The sequence below is a fragment of the Stylophora pistillata genome, chromosome 1 (genome assembly GCF_964205215.1).
Source record: "Stylophora pistillata chromosome 1, jaStyPist1.2, whole genome shotgun sequence".
Lineage (NCBI taxonomy): Eukaryota > Metazoa > Cnidaria > Anthozoa > Scleractinia > Pocilloporidae > Stylophora > Stylophora pistillata.
Window position 1 is genome coordinate 31,884,007 of NC_142519.1, and position 20,496 is coordinate 31,904,502.

General features: G+C 38.5%; 1 protein-coding gene across 4 annotated transcripts; it reads left to right on the forward strand.

The window, feature by feature from the left end:
- Positions 1–965: 965 nt before the first annotated feature.
- Positions 966–19,313, forward strand: LOC111334274 (histamine H2 receptor). 4 transcript variants are annotated; one of them, XM_088751455.1, is made up of 6 exons: positions 966–1,291; positions 1,453–1,518; positions 2,949–3,004; positions 14,218–14,674; positions 15,420–15,631; positions 16,558–19,313. In XM_088751455.1, exons 4-6 carry the CDS (start codon positions 14,242–14,244, stop codon positions 17,479–17,481), a joined length of 1,569 nt encoding a protein of 522 aa, XP_088607581.1. In that variant the 5' UTR covers positions 966–1,291; positions 1,453–1,518; positions 2,949–3,004; positions 14,218–14,241; the 3' UTR covers positions 17,482–19,313. The 4 variants fall into 4 exon arrangements, with proteins under 4 accessions (XP_088607581.1, XP_088607580.1, XP_088607579.1 ...); XM_088751454.1 differs by having other exon boundaries at positions 966–1,518; XM_088751453.1 differs by lacking the exons at positions 966–1,291; positions 1,453–1,518 and adding an exon at positions 1,631–1,797.
- The last annotated feature ends 1,183 nt before the right edge of the window (positions 19,314–20,496 follow it).

The following is a 20,496-nucleotide window of genomic DNA, read 5'->3' on the forward strand; positions in this document are numbered from 1 at the left end:
TTCAACATTAATTTTTAATCATCAATATTCTTATTTATTTATTAATTTACTTTTATTTATTATTCTTCGGTCATTCCGGGAATTCCGGGAATTCCGGGAATTCCGGCGATTCCAAGTATTCGGTTCCGGTTCCGAATTGTGGCATCAGATTCCAAGTACCCACGAATCAATTTAAATCTCTTACAAGATAGAAAGATAACGTTAACTTTCACGTGTAGTATTACAACATGTAGGATTATAGAGATCAATCATGGGCTGATAAACAAACATTCAGGTATGGTTTTTGTATCAAAATGTCTCCTCGTTTATCGCGCTTGGGCTACCTGTCCTCTCGGGAACTCCCCTCGCTCAACCACGACATTTCCCCTTATCGGATCTTGTTGCTGTGCTAGGGACTTTTATCTGTTTATTATTCCTAACAAGAAGTGATAAAACAAGGAGCTAAGTTACTGTTGAAGTCCAACAAAAAATTCAAACCGGAAAGTTAACCCAGGGTTATAGTCTATGAAGAGAAAAAAAAAAAACCGACAAAATTTATTGATTTTTTTCTCTATCTTCACTCTAAGTAGGAAACCTGCCACGATTTAGCTCCCAGTCGAACCATTTTCCAACTATCTTTTGACCTATTTCTGGCTTAACGCAGATAAAATTTCTCATGTCCCCTCGCCCCCCCCCCCACCCCCCCACCCTATTTTTTTCCTCTTTTCATTCGATCAGTGCAGCACTGGCTGTATTGTAGCGCTGCTGTACTGGACGTAGACCTTTACCTACCTTTTGAAGCCGTTCTTAGGGTGTCACGCAACGCTAAAGGATCTTCGAAGGGTGCGTTGAAGTATTGCGTGATATTCTAAAAAAGTGCTGCGTTGAAGAATAGCATAGAGAAGCTAATCTTCATTGAACCGTAATGTTTGGAAGCAGCTGGCTTCAGAGTAAGTGCCTTCCGTCAGAGGCCGTGTGGGGGGTTTCACTCTCTCTGAAAAAATATTTTCAAAGGGCTCGATTCACTTTCTATGCTCTTAGGGGAGAAATAAAGGAGCAATATGGACTTTGGAGGAAGAAGAGGTTGAACTATGTCAACAAATGTACTCAGTTGGTTTTAATTAGGTGTAAGAACAAACTTAAATAGTCTAAATAGTCTCGGATTTCTCTCCTCTCAAACTCTGCCCTTTCGTCAAAATAGGATCATTTAACTCCGTTTCGATTTCTTTGACTTTGTGCTTATACGCTTTTAATTATTACTGTTTTTTGCTTGTGAGAATCGAAAATTGAATGCAATTTCCAAGGCGGCAAGGTGGGTAGATATTTGTTATATGTCTCCATTGTCTCAGGTGGTAGTTAAGGCGGCTTTATCAAAGGCTTAGCGACACATAAAAGACGAAAATCAAACAACTTTTCGCCCTTGCACATCCGTTTTGTTACCTCTTCGAATCTACGAAGCTTTTCTATCAACAGAAACATTCAAAGACGCCGCTGTTGTCAGTGCTGGGTTTACACTGATCTTTGCATGCACGGAAATCTGTAAGTTTACTTTCTGTCGCTTTGAAACTGAGTGAGGGTGTAATGTTGATAGTGGACCGTCTTGGGTTTTGTTTTCTCTGTACACAGGCCTGTCAAACTCGCAGATGAATTAGCATATGATTGAGTCAAGACATTCTTTTACAACATCTACAGGGTTGTTTGGCAAACGCTCAACCCAATTGTCTGATAACATTTCGGAAAATTAGAGGCCAAAATATCGTGTTTCTCTCTTTTTCTGCTGTGTGCCAGTCCGTAAGCAGTTCATGACACCATTCTGCGGTAAGTTCTGGACGGTTCGGTTATGTTTCGTTGTTAAAATGCTGTAGCATGACTTGCTTGACTTGTGTTTGCAAACATCGAGAGCCTGAATTAATGCTCAGCTTTTTTTAGTAACTTCGTAAGACGAGATCTGCAAAAGCTTAGAGTAATCTTTTAAAAATATACGATAACAATTACTGACTCCATTTGCAGATGTCATCGATTTTACTCCATTACATTCTGATCAATCGATTTGATCATCATTGTATACAGTAAGTGCGCGTGTAAGAAAACAAAAGCGGAGTTCTGTTGTATCGGGACGCCGGTTCGAGATTCGATTTTGTCTTAGAGTACTCCAAAAGTTGCATTGAGGCTTGGAAGGGAAATCGAGAAGCATCTGATAACCTCATTGACACTTTGCACAATTTTCGTGGGCCTCAGCATCACTCTTCAAGCCGAATTGTTCATTTTTTTGGCGCAATTGCCGTGTTAAATTTCGCCTCTGTTGTCTCACTGTAAAAACATCAAAACTGATCTTGTTAAAATAATTTCCTGGTCTTTAGAAATGTTTGTTTTTTCCTGATTAACTGGATTACTCTCCACCTATCAGTTTTTTCTCTTCCAAACAAGAACAAATCTCTTTGTTTCAAGTCGCAGGTTAGCCAAAAATGCCCGCAATGCCCTTTACGTGATGAAATAAGATCATTTGTATTAGAAATGGTAACTCAAGTCCCAGTTTGTCACCAACTTAATGAAGTTGAACCATATATAATGCGACGGATTTTAGATATTATCCTTAGGGTTGAGATCTTTCTGAAGACCACAAAATCCTCTAGAAACCTAGTATTTACAATAACTCGCTTCTTTACTAAAATGGAACACGATTGAGCTAATCAATAAAAATAAAACACCGAACTGTTAGCGGAAAAAAGAGCTTAAAAATACAGGAATCGTAGCATAGTGAAAAGGATGCTAATGGTGAACGTGATGTAATGTTAAACAATTGTTCACGTGCCTTAAAATTCACTTTATTTTTTTGAGCAAATAAAGAAAATCGGTTTGGCATAATATGGCGTAACTTTCCCATGAGATGGGCATTTGTCGTTATTTCGGGGAAATCTTAATTCGTTGTAAACCAAACATTTTTTAAAACACGTCTCATCATGTTTCAGATTATCCGTTAAATACGGTGGATGATGAATCTTAAGTCAATAATCGATTGAACAAGGTAAGTCAGAAGAATCAAATGTTTATCGAAAGCTGTCCGCGGTAACTTTACAAATTAATGGATAATTCATTTTCTTGTAAATTGATATCTAAAAGCGAAAAGTTTATCACATGCATAGAATTAAATGCGTAGAACAGCCAGATCTAAAATTTAAACCATTAGTGGACAATCAGTGTTCCGGAAAATATATTTATGTGCAGTGGAAACGTTTCTTGAAGACGACCCCATATCGAGCAGTCATTAGCTAAGTGAAGTCCATAATATTTACTTCACGAAAGGAAAAGTTACAGTTTGTGAGCACGTATTTTATTTTTAACACGTTTTCTCTTGTGGTTCTACTCGAAACAGCCAAATTCATAAAATTGTTTGATTTGAGGTTAGATACATTTCTACTGTGCAATTTTATTAACCCAATGTTAAGTGGACACTGGCGGGAGCCGTACAGGTATCTGCTCAGCACAAGCCTATCGCACTCTACAACATACATCAGCCAATTTGATCACTGCGTGGATGATAGAAGTGCACACTAGACTAGTGCAACTCAAGTTGTTGCTCGTGTCACTTGTTCAAAGAATCCGGATGCTTGCTGTAATCGATAAAAAATATGACGTTGAATTAACAGCCTAATATATCTCGAAAAAATCGCTTCTTTCTTAGACCATTTTGGTAAGTGTTTCTCGTCTTTTTCAAGCTACATGACTTTTTATTGAACTTATACTTGGTTGCGTTAGCGAAAAAAAATTCCTGCGATAGCTAGTTTGATATCGGAAAGCTCAAACTTGTGAAAGGTGTTCTTTCAGCTGGTAAGGGGAAAATGTTCAACGAGGTTTCACGGTAAATCGAGAAACGCAATATGCTACGTGCTTCACGTTTGCGTCTAAGCGCTGGTGTTTAGTGATCTATTCTAAATAAATTTGACTCTGGTTCGATTTGTAAACAGTTATCTCAGTTGCCAAGTACAGTTTTAAACTGCCCTCTCGCTTCTTAGGCCAACTTTTCCACTATTTCTGTATCATTCAGGCAAGCTTTATATCACTGAGATGTACCCACTATACAACCAGATTGTTTTTAACAGATTATTTAAGATTAAACTTGTAAGGAAGTAATTGATGACGCAATCAGTTTTGCGCATTGTTAGCTAGACATCGGTAGAAAAGGTAGTCATCTTCAAAGAAATGTCGCAAGACTTTTATTTAATAATGCTTCGTTTTAATAAAACAAACGTCACTGTTTTAAAGGGCATCAACAACTGTTGAATAGATTGCCGAGTTAGCCCCCACAAAAATTGACAGGTGAAAGCAAAGATTAAAAATCTTTTTCATTCAAAATGAAAATGCAGGCACGGTCAAGGTAAACATACATGATAATTGTTAGTTTACAAGCCAAGATCTGCCGTTTTGATCAAAACTCACAGGCGCAACTTATAGCTTGGGCTTGAGTGATGCTTTACTTTCAATGGAGTTAGCGTGATCAGTCATAGACAAAGGATTATATAGTGAAAATTCTTCCATTTAATTGAAACCATTTACATTGTCTTGTGAACTGTGTATCTTGTCACCTAGTTATTATGTTGTTACACAATTCCGTCTGATTGACAACACTTTCATACTATTATCGCTTATTATCTGTCCGCCCAGGTGAGGTACTTGATTGACTTTTCTGCTACAAAGAGTCGCAAAGGTAGTCGTGAAAGCTTGGAACTCTGAACTTGTTTAGGACAACGAAAACCTAACGTAGCCACCCTGTAATTTTAATCTAGGATTTTGTTCAAGGGCTAAAAGACGCAATGCATTGAACCATTCACATCATTTAACAAACCAGTTTTTTAGAACTTCAGGTATAAATTAACTTGAGCTTATTAATATAATAGTTTAATGCCACTTTTATCGCATTTAAACTTCGAGCTCGAAGTTTTGTGCGCAGCCAGTCGATCCCAGATTAGCTTCATGATCGAGACGTCATTATGACAAAAAAATCTAAGTGCACCTTGACGATCATAGGAAATAGCTGATCCCCAGGGAGAAGCCTAAAATCAGTGGATGGATTCGAGAGTCAGGCTAAACAAAAACTAAAATTCAATTAAGACATAACCAAGGTCAGTGTGAAATCCATTTCTTTTGATCCGAATCGAATGTAATCACGCATGTGAAGGTGCAAAACTTGTCAGTTATTAACGCCAGTTTAAGTCAGTAGCCCTTTACACCCAAATATCAATATTCTCTTCATTTCTCTCTGCACCTTTCCTGTGGTATCAAGAAGGAGCATTTGACAAAAAAATCAAGAGCTTCTTCTGGTTAGGGATCGCGTACTAATGTTTGATTCAAAAGTGATACCGTTAAGAAGACGTTAGATTGCAGTCAACCAATGACGACTAAGTGGTAGACAGGATTTTAAAAGCTGTACTTTTGAGACGGCCCTCGTTTTTTCGATGAAAATACGATCGAGAAGTAATGTTTTGGTGGTGTGCAGTTTCTCTAGTTATAACCTGCCAGGGATGGGGAGACTCACACTGAAAAATGATTGGGTTGTAAAATAACACAGCTAAATTATCACGACTTTACCGACAATGGGAACGTTGTGAGGCAAAAAATGGTGAAAGAAAAATATTGAACGAGTAGAAAAAAAATTTATTACTATCTCTAATGAACTTTGGATCTCCCCTCCAGCATAACATGAGCTTAGATTTCGGATTAGGTAACCTGAATAGTTTGCTTCTCCGGACTGATTTAAGCGATTATACGGCGTCGTTGTTTTGCATAAGCCAGGAAATGAACATAGTCATCGATACCGAGATGAATAGTTGTTTTAACTATATGCTAAAACACTGCGTGAGATAATATAGCACGGAAAAAACAAATGTTTTTAACTCGTTTATTCCAGAAACGATTGCAATTTTTTCGGGTGCGAATCCCGCGCAAGTTGTTCGGAGGTGAAGGGCAATGCAATGCAATGCAATGCAATGCAACGTTCATTGAAGCACCCCTAAAGGGGCTTTTCAGCTTCAATGTAGTGAGGTTGAGATCGGACGTCAGCATTTTATCAGGCGCCTTCGGCAGCCGCTTCAGTCCATGTAGCGATCTCACCTTCCCACTCATCCCACCCAGGGGAGGACATCCACCACATGGTAATCTCGTGCGTGGGAAATTAATGTCTCCTACCCCAAACCCTGCAGGAGACGGGACCTACGGCTTTACGTCTTATCCGAGAAGACGCAGCAATGTGAGTGAAGCGACTTGCTTAACGCCACAACGTACTGCCCCAGTCAGGACTTGAACCCGGGCCGTCCGACCCAGAGTCCAGCGCTCTGACCACTGGACTACTCACGGGGATACTCAGATTTAAGTAGTCGTAACGCGAAACCTGACCTTGAAAGCCACCTTTTTGATCTAGACTGAGATGACACTGTGAGAGTAAAACGTAAGCATTTGATTTTCTATTCTTTTTTCTTCATCAAACGCGTAAAATTTAAGAACTCAAAGGTAAAGGTTAAAGGTTTTACGGCTATTTTGACCTCTCCGACGTATGATCCTGTCTATGCTTAATGTAACGCTTTAGGATATTCCCAGAATATAATTTAAAAGTTGTTGACTGTTCAAAATACGAAAGCAATATATCACTTCCATTATTTGTACTGTGTGTCAAAAAAAATTAAATTATGCGTTTTAAAAGAAAAAACTTATTAGAACGCACCACTAAAAAGACTTTTCCCCCGTTCTGTCATCGAAGCATTTTTCTGTGTACGTTTTATGGGGCCGAGTTTAGTTAGGATAAGGCTTGACGGACGGATGCAAAATTTGGAAAATTCCGAATTAGACAAGAACCAGCGGAGACAAACCAAATGCCATATTTATGTTTCTAATTGCCTCGGCAAACTGAACGACTAACGAGATTTAAACACTACGCGGCAGCTGCTTAGGAAATGAAAAAGATTTTGCAATTCGCAAATATAAACACACATAGAAATATTAAAATTATCTCTCTTATTACATAGATTGAGTGGGTTAGTTTATTACTTATATTGAGCTGTCAATATCTGCAGGCGTGAGTGATTTCGCTATTGTTTTTTCTGCTCCCGTGCTGGAGTTTGAGATGAAGATCTGAGCGCAAGCTATTGATAACCTTCCGGTTTGGTATATCACTTTATATAGTACAGTCTGTGTATAAATTCAACAAAGAAATTTCTGTCCTGGGGCAAAACTGTACTACCCACCCAAAAGGTACGTTACAGACAACACTTGTGTTTTAATTTTCAATCAATGTCATGCAGAGCTTTTTAAACTCAGTAATATTCATTCCATGAAGCAACAAAAGAAGATGACTTAAATGTCCTTCTATGACGCATTTTATTCAGTGCAATTTTTAGCTTGACTTTATTTTTAACTTCCAGTGAATGCTTGGAGACTCAAAGAACAAACTTGAACGATTACACAGGTCATTCCGATTTCATTTCGGTACGAGCTTAAACATGTTTCCTCTATGAACTGAAGAAAACCAATGTCTCAAACAATTAACAATGATCAATCCATAAGTTACTCGTAACAAGAAAGTAACGATATTGGACTTTATTCATATTAAAAGTATACCTTTCTAATCCACAACCAATAATTACGGCTGTGACCGCAGAATCAGAATACAGCGTATTTTTTTTCTTCAAGATAATATTAAAGCTGTCATAGTTCTTATTTGATTTCAGCAAGCCTACTGACTTAATTTAGCTATATAGGTATAAGCTGATAATACCGTCATTATTACAAAGCAAAAGCTCTGATGATCGTAGCGGATCGTAATTCTCTTTTTCTGATTATTATCTTAATATGAACTTTGCTACCTATCTTTTTGTGTCGAAACAATTTTTCCACCAAAGCTTTATAATGCTTTTTTCTCTTTGTCTTTTCCATTCAAAATTATACATGCAAGCGTAAATTTGTCTGACTTAATCACTTTGATAGAGTGTGATAATATCCAAGTCTAGCTCAGTGAGAATCAGACAATTAAAGGCCCCGTTTCTTTTGGGCAATTTCAAAATGGTGATTGTTTGTCAGGTTTGCAGTACAAGGCCAAGACTAGAAACCTTTGACTTAAAAGGCAGCGCTCAAAATACTCAGAAAATATAAAGATTTGGTCTCATGGTTCATCGCTAGCGAAAAGTTGCAGAGAAAGGTGACTATATGTAGTGTGAGCCATGTTGTATTCTCTAGTTACTTGATTGCAAAACCTTAGACGTAAGGTTAGCGATATACAGTAACCACGAAATTTAAAATAGCGAACAAACAAAACATTAAAAGACGACAAATAGTTCTAATCATAGTTGCTGGCTTCTTCTTGAAGAAAAATCGCTTTTCCATCGTTCTTTTATAATTTTGATAACTTATTGCATTGCTATTCGATGTGACCATATTCCGTTAGCACTGAGAATGATAGTAACCAACTTACAATTATTTTGATATTGCTTGTAGAAATATTAATTGATAAAATTCCGTCAAAAAGCTAAGCTGAACAAGGTATTAAAAGAAAAAGGTTTTAATTGATATGAAATAACCTACTCCGCCAACCACAGTATAAACTCTTCGTGCGCTTACTGAAATTACATACTTGAATCAAGGTACAATATGATACAAAAGCATGTACTTTAAGGTGAAAATAGATCACTAAAAGAGACTTACAAACTAAGACTTTTGCGAAGGAATTGAAATTTTCCTGCACATCACTCAGCTGTATGTGCATAAATGTAAAAAACAATTAAATTTGTCATGAATAAAGGAAATTCGTCCGCTTTTCGTCCCGATACATATAAAGTTAAGGAAAGTTAAGTCAGAGGTAAAAGTTTTCCGTTCACTTTTCCGGTAGGCGCGTTTTTCTTTTTTTTTTTTGGTTTCATCTTAGTGTGATATCCTGTGCCCCATGCAAGACACTTGAAAAGGAAAGAGCTGCTAATTTGCTGATTATGTTTGAGGTGAATTTAGTCAAAAGTTAGCTGCAAGCAGTCTTACAACCTTTACAAAGAGTTATATCCTCACTACACTGTAGAATTGGAATTATATCGTTAACTACGTAAGGGTTTCTATCAAACATCAAAAGTCCACTTTTAACCCTTTTTAACATCCCACTATCGGGGGTTTCAATAATAACCCACGATTTCCGGCGGCGTACCGCCGCCCGTCTGTTTTGCATGCGAGCAGGCTCGGCTCGTCTTTGGGTTTCACCGTAGAGCTCCTTCCCCACGCACAGCCGCCCATTACGCCATCAGCAGGCACTTATGAAAAACCTACTCTATGGCAGCAAGAGATTATAATCTCTTGATGACAGAGCTATATTTTTTTTATTCTGACTCAATTACTGATCAAGGTGTTAAGAGGTTTAAAGCAGTCGATGAATTATAGTAGAAGGTAAGCGGCGATTTATGGTCAAATGGTTATTCCAGAAAGTCATACATTCACAAAGTCGAGGTGAAATTAAAGAAATTTTCTTTGGTAGATAAAGATTTCAATATAAAAGTTCCTTTCTTCAAGCTCATCATCATCCTTTTTCTATGACGTCATCCATATCCTTGTATACTCTTGTTGCTTTTTACCGAACCCACTTAAGTTAAGGAAAGTAGAAGTATTGTGTTTCGTTAAAAGTTAAGCCTTGTTCTGTGTTTCCTTTCTGATCTTTCTTTCTCTTCAATTATCTTTTCTATAACTTTTACATTTAATATGTAGTTTTGGGCAAAATGAATGGATCGCAATTTCAGGACAAAACTCTTCGTAATCAAAACAAAGCAAATCAACATAAGTAACAATAGAATAAAGGGGGGCTAAATTTCTAAAGAAAAATTGGTGCTGCTAGGAGATAATTTGGTTTTATCACCTAAGTCTATAACGTAAATCGGCTACCCTAGATAGTTTCTAGAGCTTCGCGACGTTTCGATCGTTTAAGATGTTTCCGTCGATCGTTAGCCCTTCGTTAGAGCAAATGACAATGACCAATTTATTTTCATTGTTATTCAATAACAATATATAGGTATCTTATTTCGGACTGAAAATACCATTTTCAAAACGGCAGCGAAAGCGTCTTAAAATACACTTGGGAATTACGAATCACTATACTGGCGGGAAATTTGAATACTCGGTCATGATGTAGCAGATGAAGAAGGCAAAATCTCCCGCACTGTAAACAGTACTCTGAAATAATCAGTTTATTTTTGTAAATGTCAATATATTCTTTGACCCACGCTTGTGTCAGAAAGACCATATCTTTCTTTACTTCAGCCATTCCTAGAAATAATTAGCAAAACAAAGTAAAGGCCTCAACTCGTTCTTGTGAATCGAGGTGACAATTTTGACGAAATCAGTTATGGTTCATCTCTTTTGATGAGCGCGTCGCCGGTTGCTTTCGTTGCAAAACGACTACAGCTTGCTCATTTGAAATGATTGTATTCCCCTTTTAAATTTATTTTCTTTCTCCATCCTTGCACAGAGAAAATGTATCATAAAATTGATCTTTGCGTGTACTGAGGTCACGGAATGCGCAAGTCCGTAACCTCTTTTTCCGACTGATATGCTTGATTGGGAACCACGAGGCAAAACAAAACATAATAAAAGAAATAAGAATGCTGCCGCAAGCTGTAAAAAATGCACGCCTCTCTTAGATGACGGTGGTTTCGTAAAAGTAGTCCAGTGGTCAGTGCGCTGGACTCTGGGTTAAACGGCCCGGGTTCAAGTCCTGGCTGGGGCTTAACGTTGAGTCCTTAAGCAAGACACTTCACTCACATTGTTTCGTCTTCTCGGATAGGACGTAAAGCCGGAGGTCCCGTCTCTTAAAGGGTAAGGGGTAAGAGACGTTAAATTCCCACGCACGAGATTACTGTGTGCTGGATGTCCTCCCCTGGGGTGGGTTGGGTGGGAAAACAGCAGGTCCACATCAGCTTATACAGTTGCCAATAAATTCAACCTGCTTGAACAAATAAACATGATGATGATGATGATGATGATGATGATGAAGGCATGTTTTACGAAGTTACAAGGTACTTAACGAAATGAGTAGCTTCATTCGAAAGAATTCTATGCAAAAAAAGTTTGAATAAGATCTTTAAAGAGAAAAGTAACGCTTTATTCACTATATTTGCATGTGCACACTTCGCTTTACGTAAACAACCTAAGGAAAGGCTATTCGATGGGCATTTGATACTCGTAAGGATTCAGTTTTCTCAATGAGGAACGCTTCCTTTGAGAACTCAGTCATTTCTTTGAATGATGATCCTCGCTCAATTGATAAATCCATAACAATAGCACAGTGTTACTTAGCTAGGAGACCTAAAGAATTTCCATTGATACGGGCAAACAGATTGCAACTGCATGGCGTAGACAAAGGGAAAACGTATGATGCACGATCCTCGCAGTAGATAGCGTTATTTATGCAATAGCGAAAATCAGACCTGAAAAAAATCAGGCCTGTACGGGACTCGAACCACCGACCTCTGCGATACTAGTGCAGCGCTCTACCAATTGAGCTAACAAGCCAACTGGCAGCAGGCCGTTAAGTTGATTCGTAATAAACCCGTGAAAGTGATAAATGAGATGCAATGAATATATGAAGTTCATATATTTTTGAACTGCGGTATTAGATACGTATGATGCACAATCCTCGCAGTAGATAGCGCTATTTATGCAATAGCGAAAATTAGACCTGGAAAAAATCAGGCCTGTACGGGACTCGAACCACTGACCTCTGCGATACTAGTGCAGCGCTCTACCAATTGAGCTAACAAGCCAACTGGCAGCAGGCCGTTAAGTTGATTCATGATAAACCCGTAAAAGTGATAAATGAGATGCAATGAATATATGAAGTTCATATATTTTTGAACTGCGGTATTAGATACGTATGATGCACGCTTCTCGCAGTAGATAGCGCTATTTATGCAATAGCGAAAATTAGACCTGAAAAAAATCAGGCCTGTACGGGACTCGAACCACTGACCTCTGCGATACTAGTGCAGCGCTCTACCAATTGAGCTAACAAGCCAACTGGCAGCAGGCCGTTAAGTTGATTCGTAATAAACCCGTGAAAGTGATAAATGAGATGCAATGAATATATGAAGTTCATATATTTTTGAACTGCGGTATTAGATACGTATGATGCACAATCCTCGCAGTAGATAGCGCTATTTATGCAATAGCGAAAATTAGACCTGGAAAAAATCAGGCCTGTACGGGACTCGAACCACTGACCTCTGCGATACTAGTGCAGCGCTCTACCAATTGAGCTAACAAGCCAACTGGCAGCAGGCCGTTAAGTTGATTCATGATAAACCCGTAAAAGTGATAAATGAGATGCAATGAATATATGAAGTTCATATATTTTTGAACTGCGGTATTAGATACGTATGATGCACGATCCTCGCAGTAGATAGCGCTATTTATGCAATAGCGAAAATTAGACCTGGAAAAAATCAGGCCTGTACGGGACTCGAACCACCGACCTCTGCGATACTAGTGCAGCGCTCTACCAATTGAGCTAACAAGCCAACTGGCAGCAGGCCGTTAAGTTGATTCATGATAAACCCGTAAAAGTGATAAATGAGATGCAATGAATATATGAAGTTCATATATTTTTGAACTGCGGTATTAGATGCGTATGATGCACGATCCTCGCAGTAGATAGCGCTACTTATGCAATAGCGGAAAAGGGAAAAGTTTCTGAAGAGACTGAGGTGCTGCGTTGGTTAGGGATATTGCAAGATAATTTGGTTATAAACGAAGACGATAATGTAAATTGGCCACCGTAAAGTATCTCTAAAAGCTTCGGATTGCGCCCCCCTAAAAAAGTGTCGCTTGAAGGACAAAACCTCTACCTAATCACGTTTCCCTTCTCTAATAATTTTCCATCACAATGGACAAATTTTTGAAGTGTATGAGGCGACCGGCTCGACATATTTGCAAGGGAATGTTAGCAAATTAAGTGAATTCTATGTTTCTTTATTTCTTTGAGAGCGGGAAACCATAGCACCCGGATAGAAGTCTAGAACAGCCCATAATAGATAAATAGATAAATAGTCTTTACGTCCATAATAGATAAATAGATGTAAATAATTTGTCTTGCCTTAGACACAAGTGCTTTAAAACGTTTTCTCGTTTGTTGAGGTAACCAACTTCAAAAGGGTCAAAGTAGACGAAAAGGGAACAAGGATGACGTGTATAAACACAATCTACGAAGGATAAACTTCAAAAATCTAATTTGGCTTAAATTTTTCAAAACGCGCCAACCGTGAAGGAACGTCCAGGTTAGGAGAACACATGGAATTCATGTTATATTTGCCTTTCCGCTTTATCGTGTTTTCCTTTTTCCGTTTTTTTCGAACGTTAGAAAAGGAAAGGTGAAATTCTACGAAGGATAAGGCAACTAACAGTTCTCGCAGGAGAAAACGTGACTCTGTCCTGTCTACCTTGAATACCGCAATCAAAAAGCAATTAAAAAGTCGGTATAGCCGACTAGGTCGTGTATGCTCGCACGAAACGACAAAAAAAAAGTAATAAAACAACAACAAAAACAAAACAAAAAAACACGATGCTAACTATTGTTTTAGGAAAGCCTTTGTTACATAGACCAGTAGAGGTGGATTTTTTTTGTACGCGAGGTTCTTGGATAGAATAACATTACAACTGTAAAAACTGAACTTTGTGGTATTGACAGCCAAGCCAGGACTTTCACAAACAGATGACTGACTGGATAATGGTTTATTTATTGTTTTTATTCGTTTTATCGATCAAGTAGATAAAAATCAGTGCTGGATTTACTCGAGCAGTTGAGTCAGCGAATCACTGAATTCACGTACGATTAGTCCACGTTGCCCGGCGGCGGTTTTGGTTACCTACACAAACTCCGCTAGCTACGCAAGCTAACCGGCACGCGTCAAACTATTCGAACTGTGGGTGAAAACTGTCAACTTAATATAACTGACATCAGTGAAATGCGTAGATCTAAGACACAAGAAGAGGTCATGCCTGTGTCTGTTTTAATTTAAAATAGAGGGTAACAAAGCAGAGCTCTAGGCATAAATTTTCGTTAGTCTTCATTTGGCGACATACATTGTCATCGATTGTGATTGACTGAGTGATAAACAAATCGAAGTTGTTCGCCGGCTGAATAATTGACCGCTGTTGACTGGTTGATTGATTCATTAATTCATCAATCAACTGATCGACTTCACGTCTGACACCTTCTATCTTATGCAGTCTCAGCTATCAACTTGTCCAGCAATGGCCGATAACAATACGTCCTGGAACCACACCAACAACACAAATGACAATGGTCCTGCGCCACCAGGCCCTCCACTGCCAGAGATGACCGCGGAGGATATTGCTGCTAATGTCTTCTTTTGTATCCTGGCCGCCATGATAGTCTTTGGTAACACTCTTGTGATTGGTGCATTCCGAGTGAACAGGAGACTGCGCACAACTACTAATCTGCTGTTGATGTCGTTGGCAGTGGCGGACATGCTTATTGGATCAATATCGCTGCCACTGTGGGTGTATATATCCATAACCTACAGTTTTCGAGGAAATCTTTACACGATTTATAGGATCTGCGATGTTATCTGTGGGGTGTCGTCGATTCTAAATCTCACAGCTATAAGTTTGGAGAGATGTTATGCCTTAGTCAGTCCCATAAGTCATCGGAACATCAGTAAACGTAGGTACCAGTTCTATACCCTGCTATTTCTCTCTTGATCTTTTTTATTCTGTTTCGTTTACCTCTCCTGGGTCGGGTTGTTCAAAGCTGGGTAAAGATAACCCAGGGTAAGTGTGAAATTTGATTTTAGATGTGAAAGCTTGAAGAGGAAATTCAGTTTCTTTCTTTTTCTTTCTTTCGTTTCTTTTGTACAAATTGATGATTGAATGCGCTGAAAATAATGGGGGAAACTATCTTAAAACGGCTTTTGAATAATAGAACAATAGAAATATAGAAATAATTTGGATATATCAACAAAGTTAAAATGGTAAATTGGCCACCGTAACGATTACAAAAGCTACGTTTCGAGCGTTAGCCCTTCGTCGGAGCGAATGAAACCCGGATTAAATTTGTCCCTGAGTTAGCGCTGATCGGTCTTCGAACAACTGGGCCCTGGAGTTCGATCGTTCTGAATTAGCAAAAGGTTTCTTATCTTCAAACCGGCAAGCGTTCTTTGTCGGCGTAAAGTTCACCTTCAGTACATGTTACCATGAAGTTTTCCCTCACGCGAGTAAATGGGCGCATCCTGTAAACCATAAAACAGTCTAAATAATCTTGTTAGGAGTGAGTTGTATGTAAATCATTTCTTACAAGTTGTGAGTAGGATTTCTTCAAAGTAATCGTTATTTGTTGAAACTGCACAGCTAGTGAACAAGTGAGGAAAAATTCTGAACCTCTTCTGACTTTTTCGTTGATTTTCTTACAGGTTGGATCCTAGCCATAATCTTCTTTGCTTGGGCGTTAGCGATATTTGCTGGTACGATGTCAGAAATAAAGGCTTTGAAGAAATTTTATGGTATCACTGTAACAGCAGTATTCTTTTTTGTACCTCTGGCCATTATTCTGGGAGCCTATGGAACAATCTTTCACATTGCTAGAGCGCATGCCCATGGAGTTGGAAAAAGCTCTTTTAAGAAGGTTTCTTTGCTTCTCTTTTTTTATAACTTCAAAAGCCAAGTTAGCTCTGAGTAATCTTTTTCACCTTTGCAGAAAAACTAATTTTATTTGCCAAAATAATTAGCCAGCTTATTTTATTTTGTAGTTTTTAGTGTTAAACCCAGAAATTAATGATGTTTATCGTTGATTCAATGTGTCAACATTTTATGCGGAGAAGAAAATGGTTATGAAATGTGAAAAGCTTTATAAGTCCTCATAAAGAAATAATATTAGGTTTAGAAGCACCTCTACGCGTTGAATCTTTCACTGTTATCCTTGATTGGTCTTGATTCGCTCCGAATGTTTCGCATCACAACCCGTGAACAAATACAAACCGGTCAGAGGCTCATTTTTCCATAGTTCCCCTCCACAACAGTCTCTGGCCTCTTTAAACTGAGTTCATCTTGGAAAGGTAGTTTTTCTCTTTGTAATTCTTGATAGACAATAAAAAATAGATGTAAAGTAGAGGGGGAGGTAAATCTTTCAAATTTGCAATTTCGTTTTTTGCCTGAGATCGAAAAATGACATTCATTGGCTGTTAATATTAAATAATTAGGTCAAATTTGAAATTAATTACCAACTCCTTACCGCCTCTCCGGCTCAAAGAGGTGAGGGAAGCACTTTCTCCTGATTTTTTGGAAGGGAGGGGACTGAGATGCACACAGGAAACGGAAACGAAAGTTTTGTAGGATCATCACTGTTAAAATTTTGGAAAAGAAGAAAAAAACGACAAACTGTTTCCTTTCCTCGACAAAATGAAGTTCCATGCAGCGATTTCTTACTTGCCGGAAAAAATTCTTTTAACCTGTGGACCTGATGTTTCACTAAAGTGAAGTGTCATCAGGAACCGTATGTTAGGTGTCCTCCAATCTTGATAGCCAATTAATTTTATTTTGCTTTATTTTCAGGATCTGCGTATCGCTACAACTGTAGCTGTAGTCATTGGCCTTTTTGTCATCTGCTGGACACCATTTTTCGCCCTCAATTTTGCGTATTCAGTTTGTGGCGACCTAATGTTCAAAACAGCTGGATGCAAAGGCCTCATGGTATTACCACCAATGATTCTAAAGATCAATAAATGGTTACAATATGGGAATTCCGTTTGTAACCCCATAATTTATGGTCTACGCAATAAGGACTTCCGACGAGCGTTCCGGAAAATTTTACTTAGCCTTTGCTGCAAAAAAGTGCCGATATCAGACTACAGTAAGAGCGCGTATGGACGCACGATGCGAAGCACTTATCTTCAGCGCGACTCAAGCATTGAAAATTCTCGATCTGTCATCATACCACCGCACATGCCCGGCTCGGGAATGTTTGATACGAGGGGAAGCTACCGTAAAGCGATTCAGAGTGGTCGCACCAAACCTATCAAGCTCAAATTCACAAAGAAGACTCTAACGGATGGTTTGTTGTCGTTAAACGTGGATGCATTCCACAGCCTTTCTTCGGGCGACTTAAATTTGTCTGGCACTCTTTTGAGTTCTCCGCCAAGTTCCCCAGCAGAGCTTTGCAACCCTGCCTTCGAAAACGATCAGACGGAAAATGGCATCCTTCCGGTTGATCAAGCCATGCCAGAACAGGGCTTCAATGAGAAGCTGTCAGAGTCGAATCATTCTTTAAATAAAAGTGCTCCAAACGTTACTCTACAGAACAGAAAAAGCCGCGTTCATTTTACACCTTCGGACAGTGAAGAAAAGGACGTGGTCGAAAATCAGACAGTGCCTACCCTGGCACCTTTCGAGAGACAACGTTCTCTCTCGGAAATATTCATTCGACCCAGTGGTGAAACGGACAGTCTTAAGCAAAAATTACGGTCGTCGTTTTCTTAGTAAGGCTATCAAATTTGGCGTTAAGAAGCATTTTTGTGCCGGCAAACCAACTGGCGTTGATTTAGGCTGGTGATTGGCAACAAATTCAGCGGCAATTACAGCTGGCGCCGCTGGAACTGAAGGATAGTTAAAGTAAGTCTCGGTCTTTTTTCCTGAATATATTTACTAATACCGAGTGTAATCATCAGTTTTCGGATGTAAATTTAAAAGGAGTCAGTTCAGGTTTAGCTGAGGACGGTTTCCTGTATATAATCTTCGTGGAAAGCTCTCTCCATCCTCAGGGATGGAAATCTGAGAATATATGAAAGATTGAGCAGCCAAATTTGCAATGATCCGCTACATATTACATCGCTTCCTTTTATTGAAAAAGTAAGAGTTCTTTTATCTTACGAATCAAGCCTACTTTAAAGAGAGCAATTTCAAAGAAACTGTATATAAGAACAGTGAGTTTTACTTTTAAGTATAGGACTGGAACATACTCGTCATCATTTTCAGTATTTTTATTTCAATCTTGCCAGTTCAGCCCCCTGTGGCTTTGTCTTTAATGAAAGACATAAAATGTAAAAGATGAGAATAGCTTTCAAAAGTTTGCAGCTGTTAGAGGCAAACTTTACGTTTTAAGTTGCATTTTATGATTCTCGACGCGTTCAAGTTTTAGGTTTTATTTTCAGACTTACATTCCACCATATGTTCCTTTTTTAGTACTCTCTTTGTAAATATTGACTTTCAGATTATTTGTCGTTCACAACTATTTGAAAGGTTGAATTCCAAATAGTAGCTATTACTTTAATAATTTTCCAAGTGAACTCTAAATTTTGCTTTAGCTTTTAACTCCCATGAATGACCAAGACAGAATTTCTCCTTACGATATCAACACAATATCCAGCAGACAAATGATGAAAATAAAGAAAAATAACAACTAGGGAGTTAGTAGTTGATCCAATACCAAATTCTCCGAACTGGTATCATAAGAATTGTATGGTAGACAGTTGAGAGAATTACTATTGAGATCTCGGGAGCGAAAGGATTAAAATGAATGCAATGTTTTGGGATAATTATTAGGTAGGATTTGGATTTAAAAAGTTGTTTCTGATTACTTAAAATTTTATTATTACTATGATCATATGATTATTAAGGTTTTATTTCAATGATTTCATTTTTTTAGCAAGAGGGTAATAGAAAGAATGGATCAGGTTAAGATTATTTTGTGAATAGTAATTAGAAATCAACCCTTGAACTCTTTAACTCCCATGAGTCACTATCTGCAGAATTTTTCCTTACAAAATCTCAAAACTAAATATGCATGTGAATGAAAACGTATTATCATATGAAAGAATGAGCACCAGGACTCGTTTTGATAATGAGGCCAAGGGTAATTCGGAAATGGGCTATTACTTTGTTATCATGCTAACTAGATACTGGTCTCTATCACAACAAGGTCACCTTTAGCCTGATTCCTAATCAAAGGCTTGGCTACTTAGTACATGTACAGAAGTGTAAAATGACCTATTCGCTGAAGTAGTATCAGAAGAATTGTATAGCGGAGAGTAAGGAGAATTGCTATTGAGATCTGGGAGTGAAAGGGTGAAGATGATATGTTTGGCGCTTAAAATTAGTTCCAGTGTTTAAAAGAAAGTAGACGATTGTACGATTGTACAGGTGCAACTGAAACTAGCAAGTGTCCCGATCCCATGGAAAAAATTTTTCTCAACGGAGAGTCCACGATATAACACCTTATTATTATTTTTTTTTCGACTATGAGGTTTGCTATTTTATTAGTTGTAAATTATAGCCTCTTAGAATAACACATCATCATAAAAAAAACAATATGACCTTGTAGCAGTCATGTTTAATCAATTGTCCATTTGCCGCCACACTTTTAATCACATTTTTTAAATCCCCCTCTCCAACTCTCAGATAGGGCTCTTTCCCGCTTACCGCAAATAATTTCAAAATCTCCCATCTTGATTTTGAAGGAACTAGAAAAGCTCCCATAAAATTTTCTGTGAATTAAGGGTTACGTTTTGCACTTAAGTTTGCTTATGGGTTATGGAAGTTTCGGAACTTTCCTATGCCGCTTTCAAGAGATTTTTTCGTTTATGGTTTCCTAAGAGTAAGAACTGATAGGACCTGATAGCTCTCTCCAGTTGAGCCAACTAAGTCTAAGGGAAGGTACGTTTTTTATTGGGAGAGGGGTGGGTCGGAGTATTTTAGAAATTTTTTTGACAAAAAAGTCGTGACCCTCCCACTTTCCAGATTTGATTAATGCATGACCCTTCATAAATGCCTAAACAAAAAGATCTGACCCTCCCCCCACCTCCACGACAAAAATAAGCGGAAGGAAAATAACTGACCGGAAGTGTTGCTCACATAACCGTGTCTGCGCACAAAGCAGTTAATTGCATGGCGTTGCATGGTGAAAACTTGAAAATGGGCAAGGATGTGCGAGAAATAGAAAGAGGGAAATGCGGTTGTGGAGAATGCGAGGATTTCATGAGGTCAGATGGAGCAACTTGTGGCTATTGTGGCTGTTTGCCGACACGCCAGTCTAAAAATGATGCCCGCTACTCCTCTGAATCTGTTGGTAGCACATCGGGTGCGGGAACGAGTGAAAGTACAAGCCAGAGAAGTGGAAAGATGAAGATCTGGGGTGGTTCCCGAACCCAAAGGGCGAATATACTGAGTTCTCAAATTAGACAATTACGTTAGTTGGGAGAAGATAGTTTTTTGACATAATATTTCGACATCTGTTTAAAATGATATAGATTGATTTAAACTGGTAGCTTAGCTTGTATATGTAAGTTTTAGGTTCGCGTGTTTGGTAACAAATAATTAAAAGTCAACTAAGCAACATGGAGTAGTTTTTTTCCTTGCCAAAAAAAAAAAAAAAAACTGTGACCCTCCCCCGGCTGCGTATCAAACAGGTTTGACCCTCCCCAATTTGTAAAATATTTACTAATGACCCTCCCCTCCGACGCCCCGGCCCACCCCTCTGTTATAGTGTTAATGAACTGG

Coding starts and splice junctions, on each gene's coding strand:
- LOC111334274 (XM_088751452.1), top strand. CDS start 14,212: ATGCAGTCTCAGCTATCAACTTGTCCAGCAATGGCCGATAACAATACG. Junction 14,675..15,419: donor TCATCGGAACATCAGTAAAC/GTAGGTACCAGT, acceptor ATTTTCTTACAG/GTTGGATCCTAGCCATAATC. Junction 15,632..16,557: donor GAAAAAGCTCTTTTAAGAAG/GTTTCTTTGCTT, acceptor CTTTATTTTCAG/GATCTGCGTATCGCTACAAC.